The sequence below is a fragment of the Palaemon carinicauda genome, chromosome 1 (assembly GCF_036898095.1).
Source record: "Palaemon carinicauda isolate YSFRI2023 chromosome 1, ASM3689809v2, whole genome shotgun sequence".
NCBI classification, from domain to species: Eukaryota; Metazoa; Arthropoda; class Malacostraca; order Decapoda; family Palaemonidae; genus Palaemon; species Palaemon carinicauda.
Window position 1 is genome coordinate 275698637 of NC_090725.1, and position 24774 is coordinate 275723410.

Consider the following 24774-nt stretch of genomic DNA (forward strand, 5'->3'; position numbering starts at 1 on the left):
CATGAATTTGTAAGGAATTCTTTGGCAATACATCATAACCACATCATTATAAAAGTAAAAACATGATACTAATACCAATGTTCATAAATATATATTTAGAACATTGAGGAAAACCTGGGATCTCAAACTGTGTTTCCATTTATTTTGAAATTTTAATTAGCGTTGAAGAATTAATGTGGATGTTTTGAATTAGCAGAATAAGATATTCTCATTGTTTTTATGATTTAATTAATATATTAGCGTCTTATTCCTTTGACTGATAGTCTACACGACCAGTTTTTAAATCTGTCTTTTGAATTAAAAAAAATGTTTCATGTTTATATAACTTCTCATATAACAAAATAACCATGCAATTTGGAGTTTACAAAATCACATTAGCCACAAATGCAAAAGAAAAGAAGCCATGCTGGTTATGAAATAAAATAAGGAAGAAAATAACTCGAACATCAAAAGCTGCGTCCATGATATTTGGGGGGAAGCGAAATGCATGGGAAATTAGATAGGTGTATTATCTATTTCAGATTTAACATTTGAAGAAGCAGGATAAGCAATTAGAGTTATTTTTAGATAAATTTAACTTTTAAGATAACAATTACCAACTTACCTGGATGTAAGTTACAAAATGATTTAATTTAAGAACTATATATATACATATATATATATATTATATATATATATATATATATATATATATATATATATATATATATATATATATATATATATATGTATGTATATAATGAACTAATTTGTACTATTTCGCGTCTCATCTGTGTTTTGAATGTTTGAGTTTAGAGGGCAAGATTAGAGGAGTTATAGGAAAGGAACTTAGGATTGATTGATTGATTCATTTAATCATTCAACTGAAGTATAAATGTCAAAGGTTCAGAAGTCGCCCCACTGTCGATGGATTGATTTTTTGTAAACTTATCGCAGTGGCTCCGGTCAGACTCTCGTCTGTAAATCTATATTGCAGTTACACGTCCAGTTATACACAGGAATTCTAAGCAAATCTGGCTCTGAGGAAGTGCACCTTGTCACACCCACACTGCATGGCGGGTTCCTGTTGAAGCCCTCCCCAGCACCTCTGCCATCTCGCCCTACGCTAGCTGTTTGGTTACTCGCCGTGCAGCAATGGTGTGACAGGGTGCACTTCTTTGGTGAGAAGTGTACCAGGAATTCATGTGTCCAACTGTATATATTACGGTTTTAAATCATCGTCAGAAGATCGTGGTAGATGTATGATCTCCTTCCAGGAGTAAGAAGAGATTCCTGATATTACCTACAGTACTTGTACTTTATGTAACTCTGCCTTGCAGACAGTCAACTTACTCATTATGTCAAGGTGTCATGATATTACATGGCCCCATGCCAGTAGCCTACAACTTTATTCTCACTTACACACCCTGACTATAGTATCCACTCCAACATATATGGCAGTTGGAGCATCTTCAAGTACGGCATTTGAATAGGTATCTCATTGTATAACCCTGACCTTCCAGTCTAACAATTGAGTTACCCCTACTTAAGGTTACAATAAAAAACTCATCTTTGCTTATTTATAATTTAGATTTTTTAAAAGATTATTTATTGATTTGTTTAGAATCATGCATACAGGCTTATTGCATATCTTTTTGTATTTTGATTTTGTATGTAGTATTCAATTACTAACCTTTTTCTCTGGTTATGCAGTAAAATCTGACTATTATTATTTGCTATAACATAATTTTCTTTTTTCACGTGTGTGTCCTGATTCGTTGACGTTTCTTATGAAGGTTCATGCCTTGCAACGCGTTCTAAAAGAAAAGTCGTATTTTTAGGCTCGAAGTGTATTCCTGGCATTGTTATTGATGCTAATAAGCATAAGCTAAAGACGTTATAATTTTACTCTGAACTGCAATTTACTGTTGCATTTGCCTTCCTGAACGATCTTTTTATTACATATTGTATATATGAATAAATATGAATATATATATATATATATATATATATATATATATATATATATATAGATTATATGTATAAATTTATTTTATGTATTAATATATATACACACACATATATATAGATTATATGAAAATAAATTTATATATATATATATATATATATATATATATATATATATATATATACATGCATACATATATATGTGTATATATAGATTTATTTATATAAATTATATATATTTATATATATAAAGTGTGTTAGTGCATTTGTATGGATATATGTGTTATTTCATCATACGACCTAATGCCTTGAAAACGGGTGAGATCAGTAGGATACAGCATACCGATTCCTCAGTAATTTTTTTTAGGATTAATGTTGGTATCTCCACATCATTATTTTACCAAAAGCAAATGATGGTACTGTACTGCATGTTTCATAAACGCTCGTATACTGTAACGGTTTTGCTTTTTATCCTATCACTCGCTCTTCCCTGCACTGTTAATAAACCAACCTGTATGCACTTGATGGCTTATGTTTAATTTTGTTTAAGTTTTTGTGACGTTCATGCTGGTAAGTCCTGGTATTTAAGCTCGCTGTCTGTTTAATAAAGTTCAGTTGCATTCACCTCCCCTCTCAGTAATCACCTAACTGGCGCCTCGCACATTGGTGACCACTGGAGTGTCCAGCTCCCTCCCGCCTTTCCACTCACTGCTGTGTCTTACTGTTTGATGATGTTGCCCTCCAACACTGACTTTACTATCAACGCCACACCCATGAAACTACCGTCCTTTGCCAATACTGATGCATTCGCCTGGTTTCAGCGCGGGAGGTTCGAGTTCGCATTAAGGATGTGACTCACTCAAGCACCAAAGCAGACTATTCTAGCAGCGATCCCTGAGGAAAGTTTTTCAGAAATATCAGATTGGCTTTGTGACCAAGGGAACACCCCAATAGTGCATGCCGTTCGCAAAACATATCTTCTGGAGCAGTACTCACCATCTCCAGCTGCCCGTATAGCCAAACTTATTCAGCTCTTTTTGCAACTGCTGGGGGACCAAAAGGCTTCGCTCGCCACCCTCAGGGAAATGACCATTATTGCTTACCTGCAACCTGCCGCAGATGGCTCTCCTTGTGAAGTAAATCTACTTCTGCCCTTCAGGTACGGCACCTACCCGAACCTGTATGCAATGTCATCCCCAATGTCGATTTTTTACCCATGGAGGACCTGCTGACCAAAGTTGATGCCCTTATGAGCAGTCACTTCACCACCTTCAAGACCCCCATTAATGCCTCTACTTCTGATGAAGAGGACAACTATTCAACATCAACCGACACTGACGAGAGTGCGGTAGGACACAGACGCCCACCCAGTGATGTGCCGGAGCATTGACAAAACCACCCACCACCCACATATACCATCTCTCGCTTACGTCCCAACCAACGACCTTTCCAGCCACTTACTGACGCCCATCAGCCTCAATTATGCTACTACCCCTCCAGATTCAGGGCTACTGCAAAGAAATGTTCGAAATCGTTGTCATTGGCCAAAAAGCCTTTAAGTAGGCCATCGCTTGTGGCGGTGGCCTCTCATGTCACTGATCTTTTTTTACATGATGCAGGTATGGGTGTGCAATTTTTGGTAGACATGGGTGCCTGTCATTCTCTTCTGCCAAGGCCACTCTCCAGGACACGATGTAGTCTGCCGACGTCCACCTGGTTGCTGCTAATGGATCTGCAATATCCACCCATGGTTTTGATACCCTCACATTATCATTTGGAACTGCCAAATTTAATTGGAAGTTTCTTGTTGCTGACATCACATTGCCGATCCTCGGTGTTGATTTCCTCTCACGTTTCCACTTCCTGGTTGATGTTGCTCATTGTCAGTTAGTCAACTCGGATTTGTACTCCTTGACATCACTCCAACCTGCCCCCTCCGATCTCGCTCTCAACATCAGCGCACCCACGGATGCCTGCACCCACCTCCTCACATTGGTATTTATCACCATGTTAAGATGACAGTGCCCCAGTGTTCGCCAGATTCAGGCATCTGGCACTGGATTGATTTGCAGCCGCTAAACAAACGCTCACCGAAATGGAAGAAATAGTCCTTTGCCAAAAGGCCTCAAGACCATGATCGTTACCCTTACACATCGTCCTAAAGAAGGATGACTGCATCCGTGTGGGGATTACAGGTTCCTGAACATGCAGACAGAACCAGATCACTTCCCCCTCCCAAACATTGCAGATGTGACCACCTACTTGCACAAAGTGAAGGTTCTCTCCATGCTTGGCCTCATTAAGGGGTATTATCAGGTGCCCATGAACCCAGAAGACATCCCCAAGACTGCCATCACCACCCCCTTTGGTACATAAACCTTCAATTACTCCTGTTTTGGCCTTCATAATGCTGGGGCCACTTTTCAATGCATCTTAGGGTGACTCCCTTTCTGTGTATATTACATGGACGGCATTCTTGCGTTCTCTTCCTACCAAAGAGGAACAACTCTGGCACCTACACATTGTGCTCGACCACCTACAACAGAACGGCCTTCCTTATAGTCCGGTATGACAAGTGCACATTTGGCGTCAAAGAAAGTATCGTTCATAGGGCACCACATCACTACAGAAGGAGTTCACCCCCTCCCTGAGAAGGTAGCAGCCATTCAGAACTCCCAAAGCACTGCAAGAATTCTTGGGCATGATTAACTGTTATCACCGTTTCCTACCAGCTGTTGCCGCCACTCTTGCCCTCTCTACGCCTCCCTCAAGAGCAAGCTAAAGGACCTGAAGTGGGGTCCCCTTTAAGAAGCCCCCTTCTTTAATTCAAAGAATGCCCTATCAACTGTTGCTTCTCTCACTTTTCCTGTTCCACATGCAGCTCTCCTTCTCTTCACCGATGCTAGCGACGTCGCTATTGGTGCAGTACTTGACCCTGCCCATTGGGCTTTTTCAGTAGAAAACTGTCCAAGGCGTAATCCGGCTACTTTACCTTCGACCACGAATTACTGGCGGTGCACTTTGCTCTGTCGCTTTCTCTACTTCTTGGAAGGTATGCCATTCGTCATTTACATGGACCACATGCCTCTGGTGTACACCTTCACTCGACAGTCCGATGCCTGGTCCGCCTGTCAATGCCGATATCTCTCTGCCGTGGCCGAGATTGGATTATAAAGCTTTGTCAGAAGCCCAACGAAAAGATCCAAAGTACCAAGCATATAGGACATCCTGCACATTCTTCCATTGGGATGACATCCCCTTCGACGACTCCAACGCCACTTTCCTCTGTGACGTCAGTACCGGTAGAAATAGACCGTGGATACCTGCTCCTAGGTTTCTACAGGTGTTTGATCTCATTCATGGCCTTTCACATCCTTTGCACTGATTTACTGCACAGCTACTGAAGACGAAGTTTGTTTGGTACAGCCTTCCTAAGGATGCTAAGGATTGGGTCTGCGCTAGTTTTTCATGCTAAATATCAAAAGTACATTGATACACAGATTCAGGAGTGGGCACCTTTCCTCACTCTCATTGTCGTTTTGCCCACATTCACGTCGACGTAGCAGAGCCCCTACCTGCATCACAATGATATCGTTACCCATTTATTGTCATCGTCTGTTCACCCGTTGGCCTGAAACCATTCCCATGGAAACTGCAATGTCCGCCTCTTGTACATCTGCCTTACTCTCAGGATGGATAGTGTGATTTGGTATCCCTTAGCATGTTACTTCTGACAGGGTACCACTTTCACCTTTCAATTGTGGACATCATTAGCAAATTTCTACATCAGACAACCGCTTACAACCTTGCTGCCAATGAAATGGTTGAACGTTTTCATCAAACTCTCAAAGCATCTTTGATATCCCGGTGCAAGAACTCCAACTGGTTTACCCAGCTTCCCTGGGTCCTCCTGGGACTAAGGACCACTGCTAAAGACGTCCTCGATGTCTTTGCAATTGATATAGTGTTTGATGACCTGTTGATCATCTCTGCCGAATTTTTTTCCATCTGCAACCCCCGACAATCTCCAGCCCCCAGTTAAGCAAGAAATATTGACAGATCTGCACTCTGCAACACGTGTTTTCCTGTGCAATGACAATAGCAAGCCACCGCTAATGCCTCCTTACACAGACCGTTTCCTCGTGATACGTCATACGCTGGAGGCTTTCTTCATCAATATTTGTGGCAAAGAAGACTGGGTCTGCACTGATCGCCTAAAACCTGCATATCGCCTGCCAGATGACTTGCCACAGTATGCCTCTCAAGAGCGGGGTGGCCTATTTCACATGTAGCCTATGTCATTGGTTTTGTTTTTTATCTTATCTCTCGCTATTCCCTGCTCTGTTAATAAACCAACGTGTATAAACCTCATAGATCATGTTTAATTTTGTTTGAATTTTAGTGGCGTTCATGCTCGGAAGTCCTGGTATTCAGGCTCGATATCTATAATAAGGTTAAGTTGCATTCACCTCGGTTCTCAGTTATCACCCGACTGGTGCCTTGCACAGTACCCATTTATAGCTGGTTTGAGCTGAGCGATCCCCGTTCTGCCATTTGATAGCTTAGTGGTATACCATTTCGACACAAGTCCCCATTATCAAATTGTTCTTTCACGTGAGGGTCTACCGTTAATCTAACAAAAGATCTTCCATAAATGCACGAAAATATAAGTGCTAATAAAATAAAATTTATTGGTATGTTAGAGTCTGTATTAAGTTTGATTTTCTTGAACTAAATGATCAGATATTAAGATGCATAAAAATAGTATCCATGGATGTATCATGTAGTACAATATTGTTTCATAGTTTCATCCCAAATTTTTTATAATAATTAGCACTAATGAAGATCAGCATAGAAAAAATTACACTGATAGGGATCAACATCAAATGATAACCTTGCTGCGATTTCACCCAAAGTAAACTTATTTTTCCAAATATTGAAATTTAAGCTAGAAAACATAGTTTTGTACATATATATATATATATATATATATATATATATATATATATATATATATATATATAGTCTCACCATCAAAGCATAATCCTCCTGTCTACGGTACCCCTCTCTTATCTTGTCTGTTTTATCACACTTCTCCTAACACCTTTCCAAATAACTCGAAGTACTCTAATCGATCTTTTCAAATCCACTAATGTTTTTACTTTATATTCGGACTCTACATATGTGACCCCTTCAACACTTCTTACTCAACATAAATTATGCAAATGACTCCTTTCAGAGATTTCCCTTCATTCCAGTTCAGCTTCGACAATCAAGAATGCATATAAAGTTTATTTTGCTTAGCAATCACTTCATTCACCCTAATAACCACGTTATAGGCACTGAAACTTATCTTTCATTACTTTTGCAGTAATCCTCCTTCAATCTTGATGGACTTATAATTTATTTACTATTCTCTTATTCTGCGAAAAGTCTAAGACATTTTTTTCCTATATCTTACACACACACATGCATATGATGTGTGTAGTTATATGCTTCAGCCTGTGTCTGTGTCTGTGTCTTCCATTTTTTGTAAAAATTCATCCTTTATACTCACACACACACACACACACACATATATATATATATATATATATATATATATATATATATATATATATATATATATATATACTGTATATACAGTATATATATATATATATATATATATATATATATATATATATATATATATATATATATATATATATATATATATATATATATATATATATATATACACACATATATATATATGTGTATATATATATATATATATATATATATATATATATATATATATATATATCCCTTTCTGAATAGGGATACCTTAACGTGGTGAAGATAGCGTAACGTCATGATCAACAAAGCTGTACTATTCAGTGCCACCCATACTAGGTTGGTTTTCTGTTAGCGATCAGATGACAATCTCCCACCATCACCAATCCGCACTGCCCAGCGTGGTGATGAAAACCGGCCAAACACTAGTCATTAATAAAGACATGTCTGAGGCCTGCAGTGGATTACAAACGGCAGCATTTGTTGTTTGCCGATGATTTATATATATATATATATATATATATATATATATATATATATATATATATATATATATATATATATATATATAAAGTAACGTGGATCTCTTTTTCGATGTACCGTCTCCATGTAATGTAACAGCATGTTAAAGTTCTTTTGGCATCAGAATTTACAACAATATGAAACAAGACATATTACTGTGTTGACAAGGGGGACATGTAACAGCTATGTATTTTTGCAAGTAGTGTGCATCAGTGCATGCATCCATTGTGTGCGTGTATTACCGTAATTTCAGTACATCGAAATATTCCTTTCCCGTATAAATACATTGATGAACATTTATGCACCCATTTATGTGTTTACATTTATATTCATTAGGTTTGGAAAACATCAACCAGTGTCCTTTTACTCAATTCCAGATAACCAGATAACATTTCTTTTGTCAGTCGATCACTTACCAAAGGACTGGTGTTTTTCAGTTTGGAGTAGCCGTGCCCAGAGAGATAACTTCGCATTTTTGACTTAGGTGAATGAATGAGAAATATATGATGTCAGTGGAATATCATCATTTATGTTTTATTGGAAATATCATGATAGGAAATTATGTCACTTCTGATTTCATTTCGTGGTTGTTCATATTGTTTCCCAAGTTCTGATTGATAACATTAGCAGTGTCAGTTTTTTATTTTTTTTTTAAATTTTTTTTTATTTATTTATTTTTTTTTTCAAATTAGATTGAAGTAAGTTTTATCAGCGTGGCATAACTTCATATCCTAAGTTAATATTTTTGTCATGTGAATTTTGATAACTTATGATGGTGTTATAACCTCTTAAGTAAATTTATCAAAAAAGTAAATATGCAAGTTATGATTTGAATTTTCCTTTTTATGAGTACCTCATTTTTATTGCTAGTCATTGACAAATTGATACTAGGTATGTTAAAGTAATAGCCTGTATTTAGTACCTGTTTTTAAATCCATGAATACAATACTAAAAGCAATAGCTTAATGTAACATATGTCTTTTATTGATTTAATAAGCCAAAATCTCCGAAGCAGGGAGGGATACTGGAAAACAAGTCAGTGGAAATTTTCCAGGTTATTACAAAGATCAGCAGACAGTAAGGGTAAAAAGGACACATTGATAAATGTTGATGTTATTTACGTAGTAAAATCTATTGCTGAATCCATCTTCATGTTAAAACTTCTAACTTATAAAAGTTGTTAAAATAATGCCATATCAGATTCGTAATTGAAATTATTACTCTTTTTTTAATTACTGATTATTAATTTGTATATGTCTTGTGATCGTTAATTGTGTTTCCTATTCAAATTAATAAAATTACAAAAACGCACAAAATGGATTTCCAGCTCCAATTCAAAAGGAATACCGATCGTTTAATTTACATATATCGAAAAATTTCTCATCTTATAATTCTTTCATAGATTTATGAATATATTTTTAACTTGAAAAATGTATGAGAATATTACCGGATGTAATAAAAGTCAAGAAGGATTGCTGGGATTAGTAAATGTCTATAAATTGAGGAACTACTAAATTACGTTAGAAACGCAACTCGGAATTTCCGGGTTGCATATTGGACGTGACGTCCTTGGGCAAAATATCATTCCCCTTTAGGCGATGACATCACCTTTGGTATTTGACTTCAAAAGCGTGGAGTGATATCAGGTCAACACAGAACCGAAGTCACTCCAGGCCTACCGACAGATCGTTAGAGAGCTATTACGTCATTATAGGTATAGCATGGCTTACTGCAAATACACGAAACAAAATCTATTCTCTATGGAGGTGTTTGAATACAGTAAAGTAATTTGGCACATTATTTCTTCCGTGATTGTTCATACATTTTGTGTGACAAGGTACTGAGTAAGAGAAAAATAATTCAAAAGTTATGCACATTAGTTTTTATATAGATCTATGCATATATGTATGGAAATTGAATAAATGAATATTATATATATATATATATATATATATATATATATATATATATATATATATATATATATATATATATATATATATACGTATATATACATATATAGGCTACTATACACTGGTATAAATATAGCAGCATATATATATATATATATATATATATATATATATATATATATATATATATATAGTAAGATTTTCATGTAATATGTGTAAAAATATACTCAGCTTTGTACCGAGATACATGAAGAAGAAGCATAATGAATGGAAGAATAATTTCGGAAACCTGCGCACTGTATTCCAGGTCTGCAGAGAGCAAGCAACTCGTTACAAATTAAGTTGAGAATTAAACTCAACGATTTTGTGTAACTAAAAAAAAATATGTAAAAAATGCGAATAAAATGAAATCTAAAGGCTGACTGAATCTTCAAAAAGTCAGTGGAGATGAAATAAAAGAAGAAAAGTGAGTCAGAACAAGAAGGCTCAGTCTCGTGTGACTTGTTCATGTGAACAGACGTGTGTAGGAGATAGAAATAGAATGAGGTCATTCTCTGGATGGCTTATTTTAAGGTCATTCTGGAATGATGTACCTCGATGTTCCTGATGAGCGTTCTCCGGTCCCATTCCAGTAAAATGGCTCCCGTCGGTCGGCCCAACTAAATGGAAATTTCATTTGGAAGATTATACACAGGTTAGGCCTATGGCTGGGTGCACTAGCTCACGTTTAGCCTGAATAACATCATAATATAGATTCGGGTGATAGGGGTTAGTGGTTGCTTTAGTTTTAGTGCTGGGTGCTCTTCTATTTCAACCTAAATAATATAGGAATAATCAAATTTTACATGTGAAAATGTGAGCTTCAAGGAAATATCTAAGTTTTATGGAAAAAAATTGATTATGCCTGGAAGGTTGCTTAGCGATAAGACTACAATTAGTTTCAATATTTCAAAAGGAAACTGGAAAAATTGTTTTTTTTTTTTTAGCTCATCTGGTGTGAATTTCGACGTATTTTTTGTCTTACTTGAATATCCGTCTAATTTAACTTGGTAGCGCAATCATCCGATCAAAATGGGCTATTAAATCTATAGCTACCGTTTTATATATAATTTCTGGCTTCAGACACACAGACGTTGATTAGAATTCGCCAAGGCTACAATGAGTTTCGTTGTATCAATTCTAGTTTAGGAGCACTAAAATCCTTATGGAACTTAAAGCATATAAACATTTATTACTTCGCTAGTTATAAATAGTTATAATTTTGCAATGATGAACATAGACAGATTAATGACGCTGATTCACCAGTTACTCCGCATAAGAGTTAATACATTCTTATATAATTTTATAGACTGTACTCGATATTAAAAGATATTAATTTAATATAACTAGAGAAAAAAGCTTTTTCTTCACTATTGCTTCACTAAATTGAAACATATAAGTTCTTGCTCATGTAATAATCGTCATTGCGTGATTCTCTAATTGTGCAACATTATCTAATCCTCTTCAATGATGTATGAAGCATTTCATTTCTCAACCATTCGTTCATTGATACTGAGCTAATTTCCTTGTCATTTTTTTTTGTCCTCATAATTTATAATTTTTTTTTTTTTTACATATTCCGAATTAAATTCGTCTTTAGAGGAGAAATTTCTTAGCTACTTCCATTAACCCAACGTTGAATTTGTGTTCTTGCTTGAAATCTAAACTCAGTCCTGAAAGTCTGTGTCGCAAAGACTGAGAAGAAAGAAGAGGTATCTTAACTAAACTGAAAATATAAAAAACACGAATTGCACAAGGCTGGGATATTTCAAATAGAACAATTACAATAAATAAAAAGACAATGTCTTTATCATGAATATAGAAATAAATGCACATAGCATAAACCATCATGCAGCTATAACTAGAATCGGTTTATATCGCAATTGTAATTATTTAAAACTTCTAGAATATATAATCTGGTAAAACTTGTGACAGATAACACTACCATAGCACCACACTGATGTCTCTACTGTGAATTGTAAAAGCAAGATAATTTATGGTATCAATATAAAGTTTAATAGTAAATAGTTTATATATCAATTATTGAATCTACTTGCTACGGCAAAATAGTTACCTACACCAGCCACAACACATTTCTAATCTATGTATCTTTACCCCTGTGATATAGCCAAGCATAACCGACATGTGTCGTACCTTTTCGTTGTAGTGGTGAACATCTTCCATGTGTCTTGGATACCCTGAGACGAGGTAGCCTCGGCATCTTGGAGTCAAGTGCATCTCTCGGGCGAGCAGCGCCAAAGCGATGGTAGCTGATATAGACTGCGGTGGACCCAGATCTGAAGGAAATGTATGATTTATTCGGCAAGAATGGGGATCTATTTATTTTTTTTTTCTTTTTAGACTCATCATAGATAAGTGTTTAATATTCATAGAAATCAAGAAAAAGTTGACCATACATGTATTTTACAGTATGCAGCGACAAATTCGTGATACAGGCTTTTGGTGGTGGAGACATTAAGTGGTACTTTATGAATATTCAAATTGACAAAAGTGATAAATTGTGATTCTTGATTATTATTTAGAAACATTTGATTTAGAAAGGTTTTAGAGGGAAGGTTATGATAAGGCGGGAAGACAACCTCTGTAGAAGGGATGGAAGGTATTATGAAACTAATTAGTGCCCGATAGTTAGGCTTCCTTATCTCGTTCAAGTCGTAATGAAGACAGATGCTGAGAATTTTTTTTTCTCTCGGGTAATTGTTTACAACACCACGCTCTCAATTTACTCCAAAATAATGCAATCCTGCAGTTCTCATCTTCTTGCACAGTAATTAGGTGGTTATTTAAATTCTGGGGAAGCAATAATTAGCAAGATATGTTGAGGAAGGGGTAAGGGGTTATAAAAAGAACATAACTCGGTTTCCTCACCAAACGACTTGGAACTGACATGTCAACTTAGTCAACCAAACAGAATTCGTAATGCCAGCGTACATAAACAGAAGTTCGTGATGCCATCGTACATTTGATATACTGTATATTCAAAATATACTTAATAAAAAATTGAGTGATTACTCAAAATTGTCACTATTTGTAAATTGCATATTTTATGGACACTTTTCAGTAAATTAATCCATTTTTAATTAAGTATATTTTGAATATACAGTATATCAAATGTACGATGGCATCACGAACTTCTGTTTATGTACGCTGGCATCACGAATTCTGTTTGGTTGACTATGTTGACATGTCAGTTCCAAGTCATTTAGTGAGGAAACCGAGCTATTTTCTTTTTATAACCCCTTCCCCCTGCCTCAACATACCTTGCTAATTATTGCTTTCCCAGAATTTAAATAACCACCTAATTACTATGCAAGAAGATGAGAACTGCAGGATTGCATTATTTTGGAGTAAATGGAGAGCGTGGTGTTGTAAACAATTACCGTATCTCGCATTGCACTTCAAAAGGGGCTTGGTGGGGGAGGGTTTTTTCGTAACATAGTTCAGATTTTTTTTATCTCAATGAAGTTCCCGCAGTAGAAAGTCTGGTCTTGTTTACGAATTCTGATGTAGAATATTCTAATAGAAATTTGCCTGTCTACCTGACAAAAATAAAATACCTTTTTAGACGAAGTTAGCAGAAAATCCCGGTTAGATTTTTTAATGAATAATTGATTAAGTGACTGATAAACCACTGTAATTAACAGTATCAGAATATATATCGTCTTACGGAAGTTTTTGTCATGTCTTTCCAAGCGACAAAATAGATGTGTACAAAAATAAGTTTTACTCTTTCGTCAATAAACGGTAAAAATATTTGTTTCCTCTCGATGTTTCATTAGACATAAGGCAATGCGTTGCCAACAGACATGTTCAAACATTCATCCCCATTGTATGGGGTTTTAATGTCCCATATCTGAAGGAAGAAAATTGCCCATAATGGGAAGACACAACTACTGGATGTCGGTTCTCTGTTTGAAGTGATGGAAAAATAATGACATCAATCACGAATGGAAAGGGTCTCCTTTTTTCAAAGTCAATGTCAGTAATGCTCTCACTGGTGTTGAAGGTATGTCTCCTGCAATGATTAATTTAGTCAGAAAGGAACAAAGCACATGTCTTAATGCTATTAGAGGCTCATGGAGATTGACAAGGATGTTGTATGAAATCGTGTGGTTTGTCATCATTTCAAGGAAAGATATGAATTTAGGGAGTCTAATTAATTTGGAAAATCAAACAAAGAAATTCAACGTCTGTTCAAGGTCAGAAGAGTGTTGAAGAAAACGTATTTTTTAAAGCCCTAATGACACCTGACTAATTTAGCAGATCTAAAGATAGTTTTCCAGGTGGCTTTAAGTGTAGAGAGAACGAAAATTATCTGAGAATGGCTGGTATGTTTAGTTATCCAAGATCTAAGATAAAGGAAGAAACCGTATAAAACTAAAGTGAGAACGAAGCTTTGACAGTGGTTATATGGAATTCCAAAGGATTGGAATACTAGGTTTGCATCGTTTCCGGTGGCCATGACATTCCCTTTTACCCGAGACGTACTGTACCAAGGGATTTTGGCAATTTTTTCTCTGCATTTAAGTGTAACAGGTATACATCTTGTTCCTGACGACCATGGCAGCCCGTTTGCCCGAAACATACTGCACCATAGGATATTTGCTCTTTCTTTCTCAGTATTCAAGTTTGCTAGGTTTATATTACATTCATGGTATCTACCACATCCCCATTTGCCAGAAACGTAGTGTACCATTGGATTATTTTATTTTCTTTTCTTTGTATTAAAGTTTCCTAGATTTGAATTATATTCCTGATGGCCATGACAGATTAATTTGCCTGAAACAGAGCAGCTTAGATTTTGACTATTTTTGTCAGTATTTAAGTTTTTTAGGTGGACATTATGTTCCCAGCGGACACTGCAGCCCCATATGCCCGAGAATTACTGCACCGTGGGAATTTGACAATTTTTCTTTGTATTTAAGTGTGATAGATTTCCATTATGTTCAAGGCGACCACTGCAGCCCCATTTGCCAGAAGCGTAGTGTATCATGAGATTTTGGTAATTTATTTCTTTGTATTCAAGTTTCCTAGGTTTAAGATGTTTTAGTTGCCACAACAGCCTCATTTTCCAGAAACAATGTTCCATGGGGTTTTAGCTATTTCTTTTCTCTGTATTCATGTATGCAAAGTTCACGTGATGTTACTGGTGGTTACGGCAGTCTCATGTAGTAAACTTTGGGATTTAGGCACATTTATTCTCTGTATTCATGACGTTCTTGCCAGCCTTAACATTTCCATTTGCCTGAAACATAGTGCACCATAGGAATTTATCCATTCTTTGTTTTTATACAAATATGCTGCCAGGTTTACATGATATTCTCGGCAGCCAGAGCAGTTCCACTTGCCTGAGAATTGGTGAACCGTGAGGTTTTGGCGATCTTTTTGTGTATTCATGTTTACCAGCTTTACATTATGTTCCCAGTGGCTATTGCAGTCCCATTAGCCTGAAACATAGTGTACCAGGGGTTTTGGCCCTTTTTTCTCTTCATATTTTCTTTTGCTGAGGGATAGTCTAAGTTTTTTTTGTGACACGTACAATCACATATTGTGGCGATCATGCCGTTTTACTATGACCTACTAGTTTGAACTTTGACCTCTGTGGCAAATTTTTTAATGGTAAATCTGGCCCGGTATCCAGGACAATCACGACTTGTTACGTTTACCTTTACATCCCCCTGCATTTTCTAACGCCCATCCTGTTTTGCATACACTGTACTACACGTGCTTCATACACGCAGGTACACTATAATGGTTTTGTTGGTCATCCGGTGCTCACCAATTGTGCAAGTGTGCCGTTAGACTATAACTGAGAGGGGAGGTGAATGCAACTAACTTTACTTCACCTAATAACAAGTTTATATCCAAGAGTTTCAAAGCAAGAGGGTCACAAAAATTCAAACAGACTTAGGCCTGTAAAAGCAAGCTTAAACAGACTCTATTGTCAGTCAGAGGAGAGCGAGATATATATAAGAAATAAAATACCAGTACAGTGTACGAATGTGTGTGAAACACGTGCAGTACATGAAATCCGCTCTGAGGACTGCCAATGTGGACATCATTAGCGAATCTCTTGGGGATCATCCAACATCAGACAAATGCCTACAACCCTGCTGCCAACATTTTTATCGCACCCTCAAAGCATGTTTGATGTTCTACTATAATGACTCCAACTGGTTTACTCAGTTTTCCCGAGTCCTCCTTGGACTAAGAATCACTCTTAAAGATGCCTTGGATGTCTCCGTCTTTAACTTCCTCCGATAATCTCCAGTGCCTACGTTACGTTGTGGGAAAATTTACTTCATGCCGCTAAACCTACAAGTCCTCAGAGAGCAAAAGCAGCACATACTGACAGATCTGCACTAAGCAACGCATGTTTTCCTACCAGACTACCCAACTACAGTACGCCTCACAAGAGCTGGGTGCCCTATTTCACATATATGTCATTTATAGAGGGGGGGGGGGTCATGTACCGCTTTTTTTTTTTTTGTCTTATCACTCACTCTTCCCTGCACTAGACCAACCTGTGTAAGCATGGTAGCTCATGTTTTATTTTGTTTTAATTTTTGTGACATTCTTGTTTCCAAGTCCTGGTATATAAGCTCGATGTCTGTTTAATAACGTTTAGTTACATTCACCTCGCCTCTCAGTTATAACCAAACAGCCCATTTGCACAAAACGCAATTGCTGTTGTCCCCGGAATGCAATGTAAATTCTTGGAAAATCTCCTAAAAGCAATGTCTGGTTGAGACGCAGCATGATCATATGAAATGCAATTAAAAAGTACAAGTAGAGAGGTATAAACAATCCACAGGAACATCTGTTTAACATGATGTTAAGTGGCAAAACAACGAAAACTGAGAAACTGTAAGGAGAGTATGAGATTGTGAACCAGGCTGGAAAGGTTATGCTAGAATGAGTGGTTAAGAAAGAGATAGAAAAGAAAATAGGATTAGAACAACGAGTGAGTGTTTAGGTGTAGAAACAAAACGTACCAGTGAATGTATGTAATATTATGGAAGAAGGGCTGACTTAAATTTCTGAAAGATGACTCTATTGGAAAAAATATCCCTTTGCTGAGAAGGAAAAGCCTAAGGGTCAGATGCCTTGACTCCGTTAGTTTTAGAGGCAATGCTTATGTGAATCCGTTAAGTGGTTTAGAAGTATAGATGTATAAGAAGGGTTAGAATTAGACGTTTCATGACAACCGAACAAATGAAAATGGATGAAAAAGGATTGAAACAGTACTGGAAGCACATTCAGGAAGCAGCTGAACTCCTGCGATCCAAAGATAACTAGCACATTACATTTAAGTGGTTGATGGAACATCAGAAAGGGTATTGTGTGCAAATAGGAAGCATTAAATAGCTGTGTGATTTATTGCATGATTGTTTTCTCCTTGACTGAAAAGTCAGGGTATTGTTTGCAGTAGGGCTGAGGTCTTGTTTAATATTGACATACCCTTCTTATGAGTAAAGAAATTACTATGATATGCAAGTAAATGACCGTATGCAATGTAAAGCCCACAAAAATGCAGTGTTATAGATATAAAACTAACTTTGCTGAAACATTCTAAACTTTGGAACTAAGTGCTAAATGCCTTCCTGTGGGCTACACACTGTCCTAGTAGCCCTTGATGGTAAAGAAAAAACACACATGTAACTCGCATACAACATTCATTTAAGCTAATTATTTCCGGGATAAAGGAAAGTTAAAACTCAGAAGTTATATTTACAGAGTCCTCATTTGTTTATGGTGTTGAAATTTTCTTAAATTTTTAGAAGACATTGCACATAGATGTCAATCCACGATATGAACCAGATAATGAAATGTGCCAAACATACAGATATATGAAATTATGCTCATATGCATTAAACCACAAGGAAAAATGAAAATGATTGAATCCTGGCTGCTTTTGTCTCTATGACATTATCAAGCGGACTGGTTTATTGATAGAGATAACTACTATAAATAAGGGCCAGTGACAGCACGGGTTATAGAGTTATTGAGTCCTTTGACTGGCCAGATAGTACCACATTGGATCCTTCTCTGGTTAAGGCACATTATTCCTATGCCTACACATACACCCAATTGTCTGACCTATTCTTTATACATTCTCCTCTTTTCCAATGTATCTGAAAACACTAATATGATCGAAAAATTTTCTTTCACACAAAAGGTTAACTACTGCACTAATTATTCAGTGGCTATTTTCCACTTGGTAAGGGTAAAAAAGAGACTTTAGCTATGGTAAGCAGCTCTTCTATGAGAACGACACTCCAAGATCAATCCATTGTTCTGTAGTCTTGGGTAATGCCATAGCCTCTGTGCCATGGTATTCCACTATCTTGGGTGAGAGTTCTCTTGCATGAGGGTACACTCAGGCACACTATTCTGTTTTCTTATTTCCTTTCTTCACTGGGCTATCTTCTCTATTAAAGTCCTAGGGCTTTTCGCATCCTGCTTTTCTAACTAGGGTTGTACCTTAGACAACAACAACAACAACAATGATAATAATAGTAATAACAAAATCATCAGAAAATATATACCACCTGTATTTGCCACAACATGTTTGTGCCTTCGCGGGTGGAGCTTATATCCCATTAGCGGAGTGGGATAGTTAGAGACAGGTCAGATGTCCAGGTGTTTTTCTAGAACTTCAGATAGTTACCAATACTCTCTCTATACTAACGCAAATTAACCTTCAATAATATTGCATATCCATGTATATACAAAAACGTATACATACAGTGTGTATAGATAGACATCCTTATACATACTTGCTCACATATGTGTACGTGTATATACTGTACATGAACATATTTGCACATGTTTTTCATATCAGTACATATATACGAGTATAAAACCTCACATACAGGTAACAGTAAAGCATATACAAATATGCATATACATTTATACATACATATGTATGATAGCGCAGATAAAAAAGAATGTTATTCAGATATAATCTGAGGCACATGATTCCTAATATAGAAACCAGGGGTCTCTTAAAGTCAGGTCCACTTAAAGAACTTAAACAGGTGGTAAGGCTTTTGCAAAGAGAACTGAACAGTATAAGAAAAGTGAAAGAAATGATCAAGATAACAACGTAATGTTTGTTCTTGGTAGAGATGAAAATAGTACTATTAATTGGCCATATGCAAAGAATTTGATTCATTTCCATAACATTTTAGAAAGAAATGTCATAGAGTCCAGTTTCGTAAAAGAAAGTTTTGATAATCTAAATATATAGGACATGAATGTACAAACTCGATGCATCAGAGAGATCTGCAAGCTCAATAGCTTTTAATTTCTTTAAGTAGGCCTGGCCTAGTGACGCCTGGTTTCTATTTTATGAATTATGTGTGTCTCGTATTGTCTGAGTGATATTAATCATTGTGACCCGATTATGGAATGATCATTCTAATCAGGCAGTTGAATAGGTGAAACTTCAAAAGTTCAAACTTGCAGCGAATGGTTTTTATGCTGAATAGACTGACATAAGCCACTCTTCATAGTTTAAATATAACAGATCTATTTTAACGTTGTTAATGATCTTTTTCAAATAGTTTATCCATTTCCTTTCTTCATTAGGGTATTTTTTTTCTTTTGGAGCCACTTTGGCTTACAACAGCCAGCTTTCCCAACCAGAGTTGTAGCTAAGCTAGAAATGATAATGATAATACTATCATACATCTGTATGTATAATTGTGTATGCATATGGTTTACTATTACTTGTGTGGTGGTTTTTTATACTGTATATGTATTATATAAAATTTATGTTTATATATTTCTATATGCATAAATGTGTATGCATGTATACATATACTGTATGTGCAAGTATGTATATGGATGTTCATGCATCTCTGTATATGTGAGTAGATATATATGTATGTATATGTTTTATTACATACAAGGATATGTAAAATTATTCAAGATAAAGATGCTTTAGCATAGATAAATTACAAGTAACCATTTGGAGGTCCAGAAAAGCACCAGGACATTTAATTCGTCCCACTCAACGTGGTTTAAATACAGGTGACAACTATTCTGATGTTTTGTTCTACAAATGTTTGTATGTATATTCGTACTGTCGCGATGCTATATATATATATATATATATATATATATATATATATATATATATATATATATATATATATATATATATATATATATATATATTGTAGAAATATCTAACAATAAATCAGTCCTCTAGATGATGAAGACGAAACTGTTCCGGATTCACTCAGTAGTTAAGGTTTTCCGCTTGGGTTAATGTATTTGAGCATCACAGGTTTTTGAAGGGTTTACACATAGAATTATAATTAGGAAAACTCTATAAGCAAATTTTCTGTTTATTCGTGACATTTGAAAATTTTATCAATTCTTTATGCACTTAACAAAGCTAAATTTCTATATTCTGTTTGTTTAACATAGCTTCCCAAAAATAGTTGAATTTGAAGGGAATTTAAGTTCAAGCTAGGAATAATGTTTTCTCTGTCAATGCTGATTTAAACTTTGTAATGTCTACGTGAATCCAATCAAATCTGAGTTGCAAGGGCTGTTGTCTTGTCAGTCGGTAGTCACATATCTATCTTTTATCATATTGTAAGTGTACCAAGCCGGGAAAGTGATATCATGATCTTATAGGAGTGTATGAAGCTGACAAAAGTGATATCATGATGTTATAGGAGTGTATGAAGCTGACAAAAGTGATATCATGATGTTATAGGAGTGTATGAAGCTGACAAAACTGATATCATGATGTTATAGGAGTGTATGAAGCTGACAAAAGTGATATCATGATGTTATAGGAGTGTATGAAGCCGACAAAAGTGATATTATGATCTTATAGGAGTGTATGAAGCCGACAACAGAGATATCGTGATCAGGAATGCATTTGTTATGGGTGCGGTTTATCGTCGAAATTTAGTGAAAAGCAAACTGCTTTTCAGTTTTTTAGAAAGAGGAAACCTCTAACCGGTTGCTTTTGCAGGTGTATTGAAGCCAAAAGCAGTTATAACAAAAAAGGAGAGAAACGTCCTGTAAAAGAACATGTCTCATATGTCCTTCTCGCCCTGGTATAAAACTTTTTTTCAGGCTGGAAGCAAAAGAAAAAGATATTTGAAATGTTGAACAAGGAAGAAGAAAGACTGTTCAGGCTTTCCTCTGAAAAGCAAAACAACGGTGCGGTGTGACGATGAGACAAAAAATGATATAAATTCAGGTGTATTGGAGAGAGAGGGCTTATGATTCTTTAGCCTTTGATAGAAGGTCACTAGTTGCCTATCAGGTCTGTACAGAGACAAAAGAAGTTGACGAATGTCAGCTGTTTTCTTCTTCTGTATGTTTGTTGTAAGGACAGTATTGTTCTCCCTGAAAACTCCTCACCCAGAAGTTATTAAGAAAAATATTTACTTGCCAAAGGAACTTTACAAATGTAAAGGTAAAATAAACTACTCTGAAAAAATATTTCACTGAGTTGTAAAAAGAAAAATATTATAAGTTCAAGTGAACATTTCTTTGCATACAAAATAACAATATATTATTCATAAATCATAAAAATCATTAGACATTTCTTAATGTAATAAGCATAGAATGGTCTGAATGCATCACGGCATAGATTTTATGTTAAAGTATTCCAACTTCTTAAATTTGTATAACAAAATATCTTTTTAGTTTTACACTAAGAGGAGGGGAAAAAGCGTCTTTTCATTGATGAATTTAAAACGTCTATAAAAAAGACAAAAGAGAATCGTTGAGGTAGGAAGAGCAGGATTGAGGGTCCTTAAACCTCTGTGGAATCCTTATGCTCTCATTTCAAACCCTTTCCTGAAGGCTTAAACTAGCTTTCGTCTGACAAATGAGCAGATTGGCGGGATTTCCTTCATCCCAGGAAAGCTTAAGTGTTATCAGATATCCAGAGGAAATTATACGATGCAAAAAAAAAAAGTTGAATTTTGACACATAAAAAAGTACCTTCTTGAATGAATCTTTCATCTTCTGTTTCTTTCAGCACTTTACGAAAAGGGAAAGACTTCCCACCTTTGGACACCACTTTAGCAGAAGACTTTGCAACTGTGAATACAACAAAGGGCGAACTTTGCTATTGTGGATGTAATGGAATACGAAATTTTAATCTATGGCTATGAATAATAAACAAAATTGCGGATCCGATAAGATAACCATAATCTTAAAACAACAGATGATCAGCCTCAGTTTGACTTGAGATTTTATTCAACGTTATATCTACCAGATGCTCCTTACATATACCAAGTAGGCCTTGTTATACGTGGAATAAGGTCTAGTTTAAGATAATAAAACAAAACAGAATTTTCTAATCTTAATTTTTATAACTTTGGTGCAGTGTTTGAGTTTATACGCATTGGTGCAATTTTTGAAAGGCTACCAATAATTAATTTCTACTCTAGATAATTCCAAATAGCTATCTTTCCCACAAAGAAAAAATACCTAAAACCTTACATCTGCAAACCACAAAATATATCCTAAGAATTTTAAGAATCTAGATCATATAATTTTCGTATTTTACACATTTTGTAATATAGATAAGGACCAAGTATGAATTAGAAAGTCTTTATTCTGGAAGTGGCAATTAACTGCATGTATGGTATATATTAACAATCACCATTAATTTCAAGGGAAATGGATTTGGTCTTTAATGAAAATAATGTTTCTGTCACTTGCATTTCATCACTGAGCATAGAGATAATTGCATTTTTAGGTCTAACTCAACTCAGTTTTGGAGTACAAGACCTTTTATTAGATATATTTCTATTCAGAGCAGAAACTATACTATGCTTTCTTTATCACATGTGCTCCTGTGTTTTACATGTTAATAGAATATTAGTCTTTCCCATGTATGTGTATGGACGTATATGGTGCTTATGTTTTAATGTTCTTATATCAATATCGTGCATTCGTCTAGTTGATAACATTTTATTTGCTCTTAAACGTTTGTTTTCACAAAAATAATCAAGATTTTCAGTATAGAATAATTAAACATCATTGAAATGGTATACAATTGCTGCTTTGATTTTGGATAGCAACCGCGTTGATGACAAGAACAATATTGTATATGTAATCAAGCCAGAAAGTAGAGTTCCATAGAGAATTAAAATAAATATGCCATAAGAAGATAATAAATAAATTAATAAACATTCATCGCAACAGACAATGCACTTAGAATATTCTAAAATCATCATAACACAACATCATTATAACTGAAAGCTTTTCCAATTAGAAATAAGGAAAGGAAGGAGCCTCAAAACCTTTCTTTGAAGTTACTTACCGTTTTCCTTTACATATTCGCTGATGACAACCGTTAGGTTTATATGTCTGTAGCCCTCGTGTATGTCTGCAAGGTTTTGCGCATGCGTCATTTTGCCACTACCCGGCCCACCTGGAATTTATAGGTTGAAGTTGCATTAAACACTTATCAAATTATTATCTATATACATGTAGTATTGCTGTGTGAGGTGTTTTCTCACATGCTAAATAAATAGATGCTACGGTTCATGAGCTTATGAGTTTGCTATGAAACACTTCAAAGAGGCATTTGAAAGAAAAGAGAAAAAAACAGCATATAGCATGCATGAGTCTATGAAAAGCTTATGATAGGATTAATAGAGAAGCAATTTGAATTGTGTTGAGAATGTATAGTATGGATATAAGTTGCGAGGAGTTATTAAAAAAAAGATCGTAGTGCAAGTTTTAGAGTTTGTAGATAGAAAAGTAACTGGTTTGGCGTGAATTTACTCTGAGACAATTATGTGTTTTGTGTCCATGGCTGTTCAACACCTTAATGGGTGAAGACGTGAAGTGATGCAAGAGGCTTGAGAAAGCTATGGTGTAAGAAAATTCGGTCATAGATGGGGTGTGGAGTGGTTCATGTTCACAGATGATACTGTACTGATCGAGAACAATAAAGAAAATTGCAGAAACTAGTAAAATAGTTTGGAAGTGTTTGCAGGAGGAAAACTTAGACTGTAAATTTGAGAAAAGTGCAAGTTATAACTATAAATGAAAACCACGAGGATGGTGCACTGAATGTTTGTTAGGTTGGTGGAAAGATGGACATTGTTGAATTGTATAGGTATTTAAGAATAAATATGCTAAAGATGAGAGAAGGGGTAAGTCCCATAAAAGGAACCACATGGACGGCATCAATTATTTGTGAAAGCCAATGTGAGAATGTATGGAGGGGTTGTTGAGCCCCGCCTCTCTTATTGAAATAGATTGTGAATAATTTATACACCGACTGAGGATAGTAGAGGGAAGATTGAAGCTGTTGAATTGAGAATTGTGAAGATACACAGAATACTAAAAAGTAGGTGTTGGTGAAAGGATGGATCAAATATACATTCAAGTGGATCGGTCACGTGGAAGAATTTATGACAAGAGGTTCTTATGAAGAGCACATTATAAAGAAACGCTAGAGTTTACGAGGAAACAAAGATCTACAAGGATTGTGTGAAGTATGTATTAAAGGCCTAAATGCCCAAGAAACATGCAATTTGCAGGAGGGTATTTGATGCGCTGCTGAAGATCTTCCTATGGAGGTATGAGAAGTGACTAACATTGTGGATGGTTTACTGCACAGGTGGTTCATCCACGATTCAGCAGTTAAAGCATGAATGTGGCTGTGCCTGTGTTGCTTTCATTTCTTTGAAGTTCCCTCCTGTCAGGGGAAATGGCATATAAGATATACGAATGAGAGGAGAAAACAAAGTAAGGCGAATAAATTGGCGAT

General features: G+C 35.8%; 2 protein-coding genes across 7 annotated transcripts in view; one reads left to right on the top strand and one right to left on the bottom strand.

Annotated features, from left to right (window-relative positions):
• LOC137656626 (uncharacterized) overlaps positions 1-24774 on the top strand; it is a 265028-nt gene that overhangs the window by 31939 nt on the left and 208315 nt on the right. The window lies entirely within an intron of this gene.
• LOC137656675 (adenylate kinase isoenzyme 5) overlaps positions 1-24774 on the bottom strand; it is a 143274-nt gene that overhangs the window by 14497 nt on the left and 104003 nt on the right. For 2 of the 3 annotated variants that reach the window (XM_068390871.1, XM_068390862.1), the window contains 4 exons: positions 23314-23424; positions 12135-12277; positions 10535-10600; positions 8445-8507 (listed from right to left, as the gene is read on the bottom strand). In XM_068390871.1, the coding sequence (XP_068246972.1) occupies positions 8445-8507; positions 10535-10600; positions 12135-12277; positions 23314-23424 (383 nt within the window). The remainder of the gene's footprint in view (positions 1-8444; positions 8508-10534; positions 10601-12134; positions 12278-23313; positions 23425-24774) is intronic. The other variant, XM_068390880.1, reaches the window with a different exon arrangement.